Source organism: Bos indicus, chromosome 11, assembly GCF_029378745.1.
Source record: "Bos indicus isolate NIAB-ARS_2022 breed Sahiwal x Tharparkar chromosome 11, NIAB-ARS_B.indTharparkar_mat_pri_1.0, whole genome shotgun sequence".
NCBI classification, from domain to species: Eukaryota; Metazoa; Chordata; class Mammalia; order Artiodactyla; family Bovidae; genus Bos; species Bos indicus.
In genome coordinates, this window is record NC_091770.1 from 28909112 (window position 1) to 28925196 (window position 16085).

At 36.5% G+C, this 16085-nt stretch overlaps 1 protein-coding gene across 5 annotated transcripts in view; it reads left to right on the top strand.

Annotated features, from left to right (window-relative positions):
* SOCS5 (suppressor of cytokine signaling 5) overlaps nucleotides 1-14575 on the top strand; it is a 121009-nt gene extending 106434 nt beyond the window's left edge. For all 5 annotated transcript variants that reach the window (XM_070798593.1, XM_070798592.1, XM_019970103.2 and 2 more), the window contains one exon: nucleotides 10408-14575. In XM_070798593.1, coding sequence (XP_070654694.1) covers nucleotides 10420-12030 — 1611 coding nt within the window. In that variant the 5' untranslated portion in view covers nucleotides 10408-10419 and the 3' untranslated portion in view covers nucleotides 12031-14575. The remainder of the gene's footprint in view (nucleotides 1-10407) is intronic.
* Nucleotides 14576-16085: the final 1510 nt, after the last annotated feature.

Genomic DNA, 16085 nt, shown 5'->3' on the forward strand with positions numbered 1-16085 from the left:
TTAAAAGGTATCCTATTTGTCTTTACTTCTCCCAGTATTGCTCCCAAATATCTTTCTGAAGAATAAACTCATTTCAAGATGTTTAAAATTTCTTTTACTTAGGCCGATTTAAGGATCTAGATAAAAAACCAGAGTTGTCCTGATTATGGGGCTTCTTCCTTTCTTTTACTCATTCATTACAAGCTGTCAAATTATTTGAAGACCATGGATTATCTTCAGGCCTATAATTTGGCATAGAAGGAAGTAGTATCCTTTAGTTTGTATTATAGTGATAATAGAAGGAAAGTGTTATTTTAAAAAATCATTTTATTTTAGTCCTTGGAATCTTTGTATTTCTTGTGACACTAAACTACTGGAGTTACAAAATGGATATCCTTCCTAGAGAAGGAATGCTCCAGATTACAATTGCTCACTTACCATTGGTAACTAAATATTCTTTGTAAATTATTAGCAGGACCGCAGTGAGCTCATTGTTAAACAGGCCCCAATCAGCAGTGAAGGCTAACCAGTGTAGTAGCTTGATCCACTAAGTTCCTCAACCTAGAGCTGTTTCCCTTGGTAGATATTTGTTTCTAGTTTACTTTTTGGTATTAAGGGAGACTTGTGTATGTGTGTTGGGGGTAGGGGGTTGGCCCTGTGCTCTAGGAAATGTTACAGGCATTTCTGAGAAGGTACTAATCACATTGGACTTCCGTGGTGGCTTAGTGGTAAATACCTGCCTGCCAATGCAGGAGACTCGGGTTCGATCCCTGGGTCGGGAAGATGCCCTGGAGAAGGAAATGACAACCCACTCCAATATCCTTACCTGGGAAATCCCATGGACAGAAGGAGCCTGGCGGGCTACAGTCCATGAGGTAGCAAAAGAGTTGGACATGACTGAGCAACTCAACAGCACCTAGTCGCACCCTGCCTTGATGCTTAGTAACAACAGTTTGCTTTTTGCTGCTACCACCAGAAGTACGTGGTACTTCTGCTGCCCTGTAGATAGTATAACAGAAGCTACCTTTTCTGAGCCCTTGTTGTATATACTCAGCTATACTTACCTTTATGTCATGTTATCCTCTTAAAAACCCTTGTAAGAGAGGGGTAGTTATTTCTATTTTTAGATGGAAAGGCTGAGACAGATTTCACAGCTGGTGAGTGCTTGAATTTGCTTTTAAGGCTTTCTGAAGCGAAAGCACATGTTCTTTGTGTTCTACCACAGTCTGCCAATAATGCTGGCCAGATAAGAAACATTTCAATGAATAGTATGTTTGTTAGTATATTACATAAGATACTTTCTCCATAGAAAATGTAGCATAACTTACTAGGATTTTATGCCTCCCTAACGTGCAGTATATATATGGTAGAATTTAAATGACGGCAGTGTTAAAAACTAAAAAGAAATATTGAGTCACTAAAAAAAAATGAATGAGGACTATGTTCCTGGGCCTTGCCTAGTACTATACAGATTAGCTATGCTTAGTTTAGACTGTAGATGAGCTGTGGCTTCAACTGCTAAGGAATACTGAAATCCCTGTAATATTTCTTAGGAAATAATAGAGAATCTTAAATGATGAATGATAAAACTTTCAGTCTGGTAGATTTTGTACATAGGAAAATACTGACATTTGTGGCATGACCTAGAAGAACTGAAAGAGAGAATTATTTTTAAGAAGAAAGGAAAGCTAAAGGTTCATGCTAGATAGTACTGGTAACAGCCACTGTCTTTTGAGTGTCTCCCATGAACCAAAGGCTTTATAGATATGGATTCTAATCCTCACATCCAACCCATGAGGGAGATATTATCCTCATTTTACCAAGCGGGACATTTAGGTTCAGAAATGTGAAGGACTGTACTTGTTCAGCCTCCTCCCCCACTCACCCCCTCAGCTGACTGTCTCACGCTTGTGCCCTTTTCACTATGTTGTCCTAAGCGCAGTGCAGGCAGAATCACTACAAGTACTCTGTGTTTAAGAATCTGGGGTTTTGATGGGTTGGAGCACTCTCCTGTATGACACTGGAAATTAGAATTGTGTGAGTAAAATTTAAGGAACATGCAAATTTTAGATACTTTTTTTTTTAAATCAGAAAAAGAAATAGCTCTTAAATTGTCTTTTGGGGGGTTTATTAAGGCAGTCTGTAGAACACTGTGACTCTTAATTTGATTTAATGTCCATTTTTTCTTCTTTTTTAAGATGTGCTATTGTATTTACTTTAATATGCAGAAAGAAATACAAGAAATTACTAAGCTTCATCTCTTGAAATTAAGCATGTGGTTCCAAATATATATTTTTTTAATTTATTTATTTCAATTGGAGGACAATTACTTTAGAATATTGTGATGGTTTTTGCCATACATCAGCATGAGTTGGCCATAGATACACATGTGTCCGTCCCGCCCCCATCCTCAACCCCCCCACCACCTCCTTCCCCACCCCATCCCTCTAGGTTGTCCCAGAGCACCGGCTTTGGGTGCCCTGCTTCATGCATCGACCTTGCACTGGTCATCTATTTTACATACGGTAATGTATATCCAAACATATTCTTAATTGATCTTATATTTGAAAGTAGTATTCTAGAAAAGAAGTGAAGTTTAGTCATATGTTGATAGATCCATTAGTTATAATAACATCAGAACACTTTTGAGTGGTATACAAGCCTACAGAGAGAGTCATGACTTTCATAGTAGGTAGGCATAGACTAGAGACACCAAGCATTCACAGTAGGCCTGTGAATACGCCTTTTGCTCTGGGTTCTTTTGGTCAGTGTTGTTTCACACATTGCACTTAAAATGGAACAAGCTAGTGGTTTTCTTCTGAGTGCTAGCTTTGTCACATTTTAATATCAGTTCCATCCTTTAATGGAACATTTTGATAAATCACCAAATTGCATATAGAAAAAAATCTCCCAAATGTTAATATGCTATTGTCTAAATCATCTGTAATTTTCAGTTTTGAATTCATCTACTGAAGAGTTATGAGAGCCTTTTATTTTCATAGTGGCTTTTTAAATAGTGTTTATTAATTCCCATTGTGGTCGAAATGTGGCTGTATAATTTTAAAACTTTTATTGTGCAGTGTATTGTGTACAGGAAAGACTGTGTAAAATTGTAAGTGAAGTCTAAAAAATATTTAATAAATAAAAACCATTGTAGCCGTTACCCAACCAAAGAAATACAAAATTAATAGTGCTTTAGAAACGCCCTAAGTGCTTCTCACTAACTCTGTATCCCTTGCCACAAACGTAACCATTTACCTGCTTTTTATATTCTTACTAGATATGTATGCCTATCTCAACAACATATTTTGGACTTAAACAGATAAATTGATTCATAATGTACATATCTTATGTATCATATCTTTCTCTAAGCATTGTCTTTGAGTTTCATAGTATAGATGCAAGTGGGTTATCACGCCTGCTTGTCTAGTAATCCATCATTGGATATACACTCATGGACTGATGAGGTTTCACTAGGATGTCCCAGTGACAGCCTCAACTGCAGTGTTTGCTAAACTGAGTTTCTTAACTCTCTTCAACCTCCCACCTGCCAAAACTGCTCTATTGACTGTGTTTTCTATCTCTGAAATAGCATTTCTTTCCACCCAAGCCAGAAACTTTTTTTGACACCTTTCTCTTCCTCTTTCACCATGTCAAGGCAATCATTAATCCTGTAGATTTGCCTTCTAATCATTTCAAATCTGTGTCTCCACTGTTACCAGCCTAGTGGGGTCCTTACCTGGACCTTTGAGGTGGTCTTTGTGCAGCATCAGTATCCTTTCCTGTTCTCTCTGTGGATTACAGCCCTGCCTCTTCTGCTTCATCTTGGCCCTCATTCCCTTCACTTGCTAGTCTCTGTTAACTTCAGCCATTGTTCATTGCCATGCTCCTTCCTGCTTCACGACCTTTGCAAATGCTGCTTCCTCTGCCTGTAGAACACTGTCCTCGTATTCTACAACAGTGTTGGACACTGTTCATTCTCACTCATCCTTCCTGACAGAATTTTGAAATATCACCTCCTCAGAGAGAAGTCTTCCTAACCATCCCTGAATCTAGCTCATGACTCCCTGTTATCATTAGGACTTTGTACCACTCCCACCTGGCATGGCTATAAAATTGATTAACTGGTTATTAACGAAGACCTTTCCTTTGATTCAGTCAGTACCAGTAGTCCACAAAGTCCATTAAAGCAAGAAATCATTAAAAGGGGTGCATGCCTTAAGTATTCTACTCTCAGAACATGACTCTATGTTCATTTGTCAGGCTTTTTATTAAGGGACAAAGGCCTTTTCTTTGAGAATAGGTCCATTAGTTTAGTTGCCAGTTCCATATTGTTTATCTTTTAGAAACTATACTCATAATATTAATATATCATTTAAGATTTATAGTTTGGGTTTTTTAAGTAGCGTAAGAGTTTAGACTTTTCTGATGCATTCTGATCTTAGAATCCTTATATATTTTTGTAGTATTTTTTCTAATCTTTGAAACTGTTTTCTTGCCTATACCTGATATAGCAACAGAAGTATCTCACTTTTATTGAGTATATCAAAAGTTATTCAACTCAGTGTTCACATTCCCCCATATTTTGTTAGGTTAATTAACAGTTAAATCACCTAATTATAATAATAAGTATAAATGACATGAACAGATCTAGAACTCAGTAAAACTCAGCTGATGGGAAGAAGTCTGAGTATATTAGGTCAGAGGATTCCACATGTACATGCTCTACTATATTAATATACTGTGTATAGTATAATACTGTAACTGAATTACATGATCATTTATTATCCACAAAACAGCGGTTTTATATGGTTGAATATAATATTAAATAACAGTGTAAAAGATATGTAGGCATACAGTTGGATAATGTAGATCATGTCACAGACTATAAAGTATGTTAAAAATATTTAAAAATAATTTTCTAAAAAACCCCAGTGGTTCTCAGATTATTTTAAGGGACTAGAGCTATGACAGCCATGCATCCCTGGATTTCTGGATCAGTCTTTAATATTAAACACTGTATTTTTTTTTTAAGTTATTGAAATGTCACCAAAATATCAATCAAAAATGGCATCTCCTAAACTGCATCTTGTACTTGACTTTGGCACAGAAATACTTTAGTCAGTCCTGTGTCCCAGTTTTTATACTGAAACTGAAGAGCTTTCTATTGAAAAGGTATTATGATTAGTAGTCTAGATAGATTAAACAGTAGAGGAGCGGTTTAGTTGGGTCACATGTTTCCTCTCTGCCCACTATGGCATGCCATGTAGTCTGAAAATTTGTTGAATTTATTTCTGATAAAGTATGGATTCAGTTCCACTGGAATGAACTCCTGGAAACTATTTCAATGACTTTGTTTTGTGGAAATTTTGTAATAGATACTACTTGGCATTAAGAGGGCCATTGACTACAGTCTTTACTTTGTTAATATATATAAATTTTTTAGTAATGGAATTTGACCTCTCATTTTTCATAATTCTGATTTATAGCTTATCCTGTTAATTATCACTTTTCAACAAAAGCTGTTTAACTTACTACAGTATTATAAAACCAATTTAAATTATGATTGTCCTTCAGGAAAGGAATGACTTTTTAGAAATTTGCTTTGGATAGGTTTAAAGATAACTCCGCAAGCATAGAAATGTGAAAGATTGTTAATGGATGATCTCAATCTAGAATCAATACAATCGAAATTTAACACTTTTTCATAAAAAGCCCTGTGTAACTTTATATGAAACCATAAAGTAATAGAGTTGTAATAGCTCACACGGTTTTAGCTGTATTTCCAAAAATTTAACCAGAAAAACCAAAGAACCTCAAAACTGACATTGTAAATATTAAGAAAGTTGATATGTCTTCCTGATTCTTATATGGACTCTTCTGTGAATCACTATTGGGATTTTCTTCCCACTATTACAGCCACCCACATAGCATTCCCCACATCAAGAAAAAAATCCATTTTCTGTCCCCAGGGAGTATTGGAAGCATACTAGTCGTTTCAGTTAGGATATTTTGTCACAATGCAATCTAGCAGCAGCCTTCCACACTAGGAAGAGAGAGATCGCTAAATTTCATGCTCTAGGAAACTGAACCAGAGGTTTAGTGTTAGAAACTGCCTGCTGTCACCTGGCCTGTCATGCAGCTTGTTCATACAGCTTACAAAGAGCTGTATATGAGAATACGTGGTTTTAAGTTTGGTTGCTTTCTAAAATCAATGGTTATTTTTTTAGGTATAATTTGCTTGTCAAAGAAGTATCTTTAGATAGCTACAAAATGTATCTTATAAACATGGAGATGAGAGATTTCTGTACTTTTTGAATATTACTCGTCTAGTTTCTGCGGTGGTATGGCTTATCATCTTACATACAGTAGACCAAGGTCAACAAACTTTGTCTGTAATGAGCCAGATATAAAATACTTTCAACTTTGTAGGCTACATGTGATGTCTGTTGAATGTTCTTTCTGGGCTTTTTGTTTTTGTTTTTTTTAATCCTTTTAAAAATGTAAAAACCATTCTTAGCTTGAGTCTATACAGAAGCAGGCCACAGGCCAGATTTCCTCCCTGGGCTATAGCCTGCTGACCCCTGCTCTAGATCAGCACTGTCCAGTAGAAATATAATTTGAACCATGCATGTAATTTAAAATTTTCTAGTGGCCACATTTAAAAAATAAAAAGAAGCAGATGAAATGAATTCTACTACAATATTTTACCAGTTATATCCAAACTTGTTATTTCAATATGTGGCACTAACCACATTTCAAGGACTCAATAACTACATGTAGCAGACAGCACAGTTCCACACCAGAGCTATTCAAAGTATGGACCATGAACCGGTGTCAGCCTACAGTTTGTTACCAGTTTTTGACAGGTTAAGTATAGAAATTAAAAACAAGCATTTAAAATATTTTATAGTAATTTAACAGTTACTTTATATCTGTTCAACTAGTAAGAAACTTGGCACTTATATTTCATGTCTTTTTTACATTTCACTTTTAAAGCAATTTTATGATATTTTACAGAAGAATCAGTCTATGAAATTAAAAAGAAACTGCTTTCACTACAGATAACTTAAGAGGCCCCTTCAGTGCTTCTCAAGCAGTTTATGCTGCTGGCTCAAAAGTGTGAGGAACCAGTTACCCCCGGAGGCAAGGGTAGAGTATGGGGCTGAAAACAGCACAGTGGGCAGTCCGTGCATCAGTCTCCCATGTGTCTTTCACCCTGAGCAGCCTGGAAATGACTGTTCCTTTACCTTGGATAAAACTAGAGGTCAGAGCTGGGAGGAGTTTAAGAAATTTAGTCATAACTGAAGTTGGGATATCTTTCAGAAATAAGCAGCACTTTTGAAACACAGAGACTAAGTGAAAGTAGGAATACTGAAGTTAAGACCTCGCAACCTGCCTTCCCTGTACTCAGAACACGGCAGTCAGGAGTGTATGCCCCACATAGGAGATTGGAGCCTTTCTTTCCGGGATGAACAGCCAGGAGACAAAGCTTACAGATAGTAACTTTTGAGGATCCCCTAATGAAAAACCAACTCATTGTCTCATCATCTTGTAATAAAGCCAACCAGTCAGCAAGCACCACCCCCGTGCCCCCCATCCGCCCCCTCCTCCCCACCCCCCAGCGAACAAAGCTTCTGATCTACATGTCAGTGCTGATGCATCATCAGACACTACAGAAAGCCTCGCAAGTCAAAAACAAAGACCTAAAGACTTAAGGAGAAAAAACAATATACTTAGAAGAAACAGATACAAATGTTTAAAATGTTAAAAGAAGAAAAAAGGAAAACGTTTTAAAATTTTGTATCCTTAGAGAAATGAGGCATTATATCCAGGAAGCTGGAATAGGATGCTATTAAAAAGAACATTCAGAGAACAAGAAAATTTGTCTTGAAAATTAAAACTGTGATACAAAGAACTGTAACCGCACTAGAACTGTTGGACAGTGATGTCAAAGAAATCTACCAGTAGAAAATGAAAAGAAAGACAGTCTTAAAAGGAGACATATGATAATCAGAAGATGAATCTAGTGTCTAGTGAACTTTAGACACTAGATTTTAGTGTCTAGTGTCTAATGAACTTTAAGGAGGGAGGGAGGGAAGATGATGGAGTAAAAAGAAATTGAAAGGGCCTGGCACAATGAGTGTAAAAAAGGTCCCACACTATACAAAGAAGCTGCAGTGTTTCATGAAATAAAAACAGGTCACATGCAGAAGACTGGGAACTGATATAACATTAGACTTTTCAACAGCCAAATTGAAGCCATTAGAATAGTGGAATAAGGCCCTCAAAATTCTGAGGGTGAATTATTTCCATCCTAGAATGTTGTCAACTCATATGAACACATTATCTAGAAACAGTGAGGAAAACAGCAGCAGAAACAGCTTAACAAAATTCAAAGTAACTTTCCTTGACCCCTGGGAGTGGGAATCAAGAATGGAGAGAGTGTATCAGGCAGTACTCCTTTTTGATATAAGCCTTGTAATAGTGTTTGACCTTTGAAACTGTAAATGTATGAATTAGGTAAAAATAAAAAGCAACTTTAAGAAATGAGAAGGAATCCAGGCTAAAAGGGGCTAGGATGTTGGAAGAGTACATCTACAAATTCTAGAGTCAACAAAAATGGAGCAGGAATTAGTCCTAAAAATAATAGGGCCATAAGTGAAATCTTAATATATAAAGAATAAATGATAAAAACAAAACATGTTCAAATGGTTTAAGACTCAAAAAATGCTTACAAAAGATTTTTTTTACAAGGAGGAGGAAGCAAAATGTTCTGACAGAGTTTAATAGATTTAACAGTCCCATCTAACATTTTATTAGAACATATACCACCTGTCATGCAAATTTCTATGTACTTAACAGTATGCTTTTAATAAAGAGGACTCTCACCGTACATTTTATGATTTCAGAGACATAAATTATCTATGTTGGCATTGTCACTATTCCAAGAGCACTGTTAGTTCAAGACCCTTTCTGGAGGAAACTAAAGGGAAGATACATAATTCTTCTTAAGAAAGTTCATTTCTCTTGCTCCTAGTCAGCTTCTTGAAAATGGAAGTATTTCTGACAAAGAGATTTAGTCGTTTATGGAAAGATCAGCTCTAATGACTCTTATCACTGTTAAAACAAAACTCAGTTTTCCAATACTGATTCTGAACTGTGCAAAATAGTACACAGTGAGATAGTAAATAAATATGAACAAAAAATTCAGGGGGAAAAGTGCCATAAATATTAAATGTCAAAATAGAAGAAGAAAAAGATTCTGCTGTCATATTGTGATAAAACTGGTTGAAGTTTAAGTTTAGGCTTTTCTATTTCATCTAATGTTGATTTTTAGGTTACTAAATGAGACAGCGTGCCTATAAATGTCATAGTCTTAAAATAATTTACACTTGTAAAGTGCCATGAACTGCTTTAGATTTTTTTTAAAGGAGCAAGAATAAAAAACCCAAACTGCATAGTTTTTGTTTTTTAATTACTGTAGTATCATAACTTTTTTCCTATTACTCTGTTATTTTCAAGTTTTTCCAGGATTAAAAATCGAGACGCTTACCTTCTATTTAAACACGTATTATCTTTCTTTTTTCCTGTTTTCTGTTACACTCAAACTACTTCAAAATCACGGAAAAAAATTATGTCATAGGGTGAGGAGGGTAGATTAGGAATTTTTACAAGTGATTGACCTGTAAGGCTTAGATTGCTAGATGAGTGGAGTAGAGTTAGTTGGTAAGTGAAATTAGATGACTGCTTAAAGGTTTTTTTAATTAATTTTGATGTATTACACAAATGTGGTCCTGATTATCACTTTTAAGAAGTTGAATGAAGATGCATTTCAACAATGTAAAACATATTTTCCCTTTATAATACTTGAGGCAGTACCTAAATTATTCAAAGTAAGGAGACAGAAACCAATGTCATAATGGCCTGATGACTCCGTGGTAAAGAATTCACCTGCAATGCAGGAGATACAAGTTTGATTCCTGGAGATCCCATGGATCGGGAAGATCCCCTGGAGAAGGAAATGACAACCCACTCCAGTATTCTTTCCCGGGAAATCCCATGGACAGAGGAGCCTGGTGGCCTACAGTCCTTGGGGTTGCAAAGTGTCAGACACAACTTAATGATTACCAACAACAACACATGTGAAAAAGCCACCAGAGTTTAATTAAAAGGGTTTCTTTGCTTTCCTCTGAGTTCTGTATTCTATTTGAAGGGAAGTAGAAAGTGAGGACTTGCTTGAATAATGGTGTCACAGTAGGGTCTCATAACCCTTATCACAGTAATGGGGTGATGTAATGTAAATTTCTGACCAAAACCACTGATGTTTCCCATGAGAAAAAGAGGGATGGGTACTGACTGCCTTTTTTGTTTTCACACACTCCTTTGATTAACTTATTTTCTTCTTTTTCTATTTTTTGTCTTTAGGTCTTATAATCAATGGATAAAGTGGGGAAAATGTGGAATAACTTCAAGTACAGGTGTCAGAATCTCTTTGGTCACGAGGGAGGAAGCCGTAGTGAAAATGTGGATATGAACTCCAACAGATGTTTGTCTGTCAAAGAGAAAAACATCAGTTTAGGAGACTCAGCTCCTCAGCAGCAAAGCAGTCCCTTAAGAGAAAACGTTGCCTTACAACTAGGGTTAAGCCCTTCAAAGAATTCTTCAAGGAGAAACCAAAACTGTGCCGCTGAAATTCCTCAGATTGTTGAAATAAGCATTGAAAAGGATAATGACTCATGTGTCACCCCAGGAACAAGACTTGCAAGAAGAGATTCCTACTCTCGACATGCTCCTTGGGGTGGGAAGAAGAAACATTCCTGTTCTACAAAGACACAGAGTTCACTGGATACGGATAAAAAGTTTGGTAGAACTCGAAGTGGACTTCAAAGGAGAGAGCGGCGGTACGGCGTCAGCTCCGTGCACGACATGGACAGTGTGTCCAGCAGGACTGTAGGAAGTCGCTCTCTGAGACAGAGGTTGCAGGATACTGTGGGCTTGTGTTTTCCCATGAGAACTTACAGCAAGCAGTCAAAACCCCTATTTTCTAATAAAAGAAAAATACATCTTTCTGAATTAATGCTTGAGAAATGCCCTTTTCCTGCTGGCTCAGATTTGGCCCAAAAATGGCATTTGATTAAGCAGCACACAGCCCCTGTGAGCCCACATTCAACATTTTTTGATACATTTGATCCATCCTTGGTTTCTACAGAAGATGAAGAAGATCGGCTTCGAGAGAGAAGGCGGCTTAGTATTGAAGAAGGGGTAGACCCCCCGCCCAACGCACAAATACATACATTCGAAGCCACTGCACAGGTTAACCCGTTATATAAACTGGGACCAAAGTTAGCTCCTGGAATGACTGAAGTAAATGGGGACAGTTGTGCAGTTCCACAAGCTAATTGTGACTCAGAAGAGGACACAACCACGCTGTGTTTGCAGTCACGGAGGCAGAAGCAACGTCAGGTGTCTGGAGACAGCCATGCCCACGTTAGCAGACAGGGAGCCTGGAAAGTCCACACGCAGATTGATTACATACACTGCCTCGTGCCGGACTTGCTCCAGATCACAGGTAATCCCTGTTACTGGGGAGTGATGGACCGCTACGAAGCAGAAGCCCTTCTGGAAGGGAAACCTGAAGGTACATTTTTGCTCAGGGACTCTGCACAAGAGGACTACCTCTTCTCTGTGAGCTTCCGTCGCTACAACAGGTCCCTGCATGCCCGAATTGAACAGTGGAATCACAACTTTAGTTTCGATGCCCATGACCCATGTGTGTTTCACTCCTCCACTGTAACAGGACTTTTGGAACACTACAAAGACCCCAGCTCTTGCATGTTTTTTGAACCATTGCTTACAATATCACTAAACAGGACTTTCCCTTTTAGCCTGCAGTACATCTGCCGTGCAGTCATCTGCAGATGCACGACGTATGATGGAATTGATGGGCTCCCTTTACCATCAATGTTACAGGATTTTTTAAAAGAGTATCATTATAAACAGAAAGTTAGAGTTCGCTGGCTAGAACGAGAACCAGTCAAAGCAAAGTAAACCCTCCTGTCCCAAAGGGCATTAACTAGATCTGCTTTTTTGTGCATCAGGCAGTGTTCCTATAGCAAGCACACATATCAGTGTTAGGTTTCTTCAGTACAGTATGCAAGCTTAGTGTTAGTATCTGTCAGGTGCGATCTGCTGTTACTTTTACTCAGTAAATGTGGTGCCTATTGAGACAACAGGGGATAGAGCTACAGGTATTCAGTAAGGCTGCAGAAACATTCTGCCGATTTAGCTGACAGTTTGGTTTTTAATGGCTGTAGTAACTGAGTGAAGCAACTCTGGGGCATTTGCTATGAAGAATTCTATTTCTTACTGAAGAACAAATTATTAATATTGAATGAGTATTTCAACAGTATGACTAATGTTTGAAATTATTATTTTTTCTAAGAATTTTTCTATAACCTTCCAAAAGTAGTGATGTTTATAGTTACTGTAAGTCAAGTTTGGAAGTCCAAAAACATAAAGACTGCCTTCCTTTTAGAAAAAAAACACAAATGCAATTTCTGGCCACAAGGGCATAGTGCAGTTCACGTAAGTGTGGATATAGTTTATAGTCAGCCTCCTTTTCTCTTCTGCAAAAGGTACTGTTAAGTAAACCAGGTTTTCTAAGTAGTAGTTCTTAAAATTTCAGACTTAGAAAAAGTTGGTAGTAGAATTTTATTTAAGGCCTTAGGTATTCATTTTTTAATGAGTGCTTTAACTTAAAGCGCATTGGAAATAGCTGCTGCAAGGTAGGCCTGCGTGTGATTTTTTTTAAGTTGACACGTGCAGTCGAGTTGCTGGTTTGTTAAAGTTGGATCTTTTTCTATGCCCATGATGAGTTTGTGAACCATGAAGAAAGTGAGACGAGAAGATACCCAGACAAGTCAGAGGATACTAACTCCAGTGGTTGCTGGTCGTTGAAATTATTGTTAAACTGTAACTCATAATTTGGATGGCAGTATTTATCTCTTTGTTGTAAACTCTCATAGCTGAATTGCTTAAGTACAAGTTACAGAATTTCAGTGCACTTAATTTTTAATGGAAAATCTGAAACCTAAATTGCTGATTTAAAAGGTACTGTACAACCATTGTATCTGTAAATAACTTTACTTAGCACCTTTTTGTCACTTAGAATAGTATGCAATACTACTTGAGTGAGCTATTTTGGACGTAATACCAAGTTCTAGTGTTTGCTTCTTAGTATTGAACCGAATTTACAGTCCGTCTTAGACATTTTGCACTAAAGTAGTCAAATCTGTTCTTGTGTCTTTCTGTTAATGTGCTCTGTACCACTGGTGAGTGCTCCCTAGTTTCCTTACCTGCTGCTACAGAAAGTTATTTTACATCCCAGTGGCTGTCGCCAAGGCCACAAAAAAGAAAAGCTATATTTGTATGCAACACTAACCCTTTGACTGCTAATGTATGTTTCTGCTTGCTGTGCCTTGTTATGGCTGCTTTTTTGTGCTAATAAAGTATGTTTGGTGTTCTCCTTGTATATCTGCTGTTTTATACATTTGCAACAATTTCTCTTGTAAATGGAATGGTTTGGGGTTTTTAAATAAGCATTACCTGGCAACCTCCTATAGTTAATGCAGAATTACTGAACAGTCTAATATTGACTTATTCCAAGTAAGCTAATTCTAAATTTAATTCTGTACATCTTTCCAATCATAATCACATATACTGTGGAACAGTATCTCTCTAGTTACTGAAAATTACTGTATAGTTTAGGTTATAACAGAAAATGAACAGAGAAGTACTGAGTAAACCTATTGATTTCTCTGCTTTTAAGTGAAAGATTGAAACTATCAGTGACATGTTATAGTAAATGAATATCTGTAGCCTCCTGCATCAGAAGCAAGTTAAATGAAGTCTTGTGAATTAATAACAGTAGCACCATTTATTGGTTTGGGGACCATTTTAATTAATAATAAATGCCCAAAATGTAGAAACTTTAACCAAAGACTTGTCCATTTTAAAGCAAAATGGGGATTGAAGGGACTTACAATTCCTGTCATTTCTAGTAGAAGTCCCTGAAGAACAAATACCAAAGTGTTTGAGAACGTCATCCAAACCTACTTTAAAGCATTATGTGCAATTAAGTTGTTATGACATAATGACATTGCATAATTGTTGGGTCCGTTTTCTTGAACTTATAATGTACCTGAAAAATAAACCTCTTGGGGAAATAAAGAGTTCATACTGATTATTGGAGAAAGACTATATATGCAAGCAAGATCTTGTTTTAAAGAGGTAACTTGAAACTCCAAGAAAGCACTTGATGTTTTATATGCTTGTAGGAAATTCATGTTTTAATTGTAGTTTTACAGAAAGTATTAATGCTTTTATGTATTTCAGAACTTTCTTATGTTAAATGGAAATTGTTTTAAATGTGTAAATATTTGAGTTTATGTAAGCATGTATACACTGTGCTAAAAGTCACTTATGTTTCAGTTTGTGTGTAATATTCATATGCGACTTTTGGTTTAAATTTTTTTCTTAAAAAAATTAGTGGCTTACATTTTAAAAAAAGAAAAATCACCAGCATGAAACTGCACCTAAGTCTATATTCACTGTGTCTTTTTCTGAATCCCACTGTAGTCTGTCAACTAAATTTATGTTTTCATGGGTTTTTTGAAGTGCATTTTAATACAAACTAGGAAATTCTTTAGAAGTTTAGAGATTTCATATAGAAGTAATTATAATTAACCCAAAGAAAGATTGCTCTGGTTCATATACATTCTCATTCTTAAGTTCATTATCCATTCATTCATATTCTGTATATACATACATACATATGTGTTTATGATGTTAATATTACTTTCAACATTAATATTGACATCTGATTCAAAATCATTTAAAGGCCTTTATATATATATATATATTTATATAAAGGCCATATATATATACACTCTATCCTTGTACCATTCAGATTTGATTATCTGCACCTGAAGTTTAGACTTATAACTATAATCTTGTTTGTAGTAACTTGTAAAGAGAAAGCATTCATTAGTATTTTCTTTACTGGCTAAACACAGTAAAGATTCTTTGAAGAAACAGCTTGATTTAAATATAGTTATTAAGTGAGTGAGTGAGTGAAGTCGCTCAGTCGTGTCCGACTCTTTGCGACCCCATAGACTATAGCCTACCAGGCTCCTCCGTCCATGGGATTTTCCAGGCAAGAGTTCTGGAGTGGGTTGCCATTTCCTTCTCCAAGTTATTAAGAGTCGTAATTAAATTTATATTTCTTATACAAAAGTTGAGCCCAAATAATAACACTTCACAAACTGATGTGTGTTCTTATGGTCCATGAGAAGATTTATATAAAATTTATAGTGGCTTGAACCATAAAAATTGATACTTGAATTCTAAGATTCATATTGACAAAATTCAAAGTTTATGAACATTTTAATTTGACGTTTTGACCTTGTTGCTGTTCATTTTCATCCTAAGTTTTCTCTTGCTCCAGATCACTAAATATTAGTTTGGTAAGTTTTATTGAGATTGGTCTTAGATCCTTTATTTTTGTAACAAAGAAAGCTATAAAGTTGCTTCTTGGTAGTGGCAGAGTCTGGAGTGAGTCCGAACTCTCCTTGGAAAGATGCAGAGCCTATGTTCATCTCTGGGAGTATGTTAAGTGTTAACACGGGGCAGATCACATGCGTTCCTTCATATTCTGCACCACAGCACATACAGTGTAACCTAGATGAAATTAGATAAACATGCACACTAAGGGCTGACTTAAAGGTGAGAAATATTATTCCAAAGGAAGCAGTACTCCATGGTACATGAAAACTACATATCTAGGCTCATGTTTTGTTTCATATTTTTGCAACAGCCAAATACAGAACATAGACTTTCACAATGTGGTATCTTTCTAAGGAGGTTTGGGATGGAGTTTTTGTGGGAGATGGTTGGTGGTTTGGAGCAGGGGGGCGGGGTGTTAATGAATTGTCCTTAAAAAGTAAGGATCAGTTGGAACAACTTTCCATACCCAGGAAGCTTGATTAAATATTAAGACTCATTTCAGCTATTCATTCACAAATACTCATTGAAGAGCCATGTGC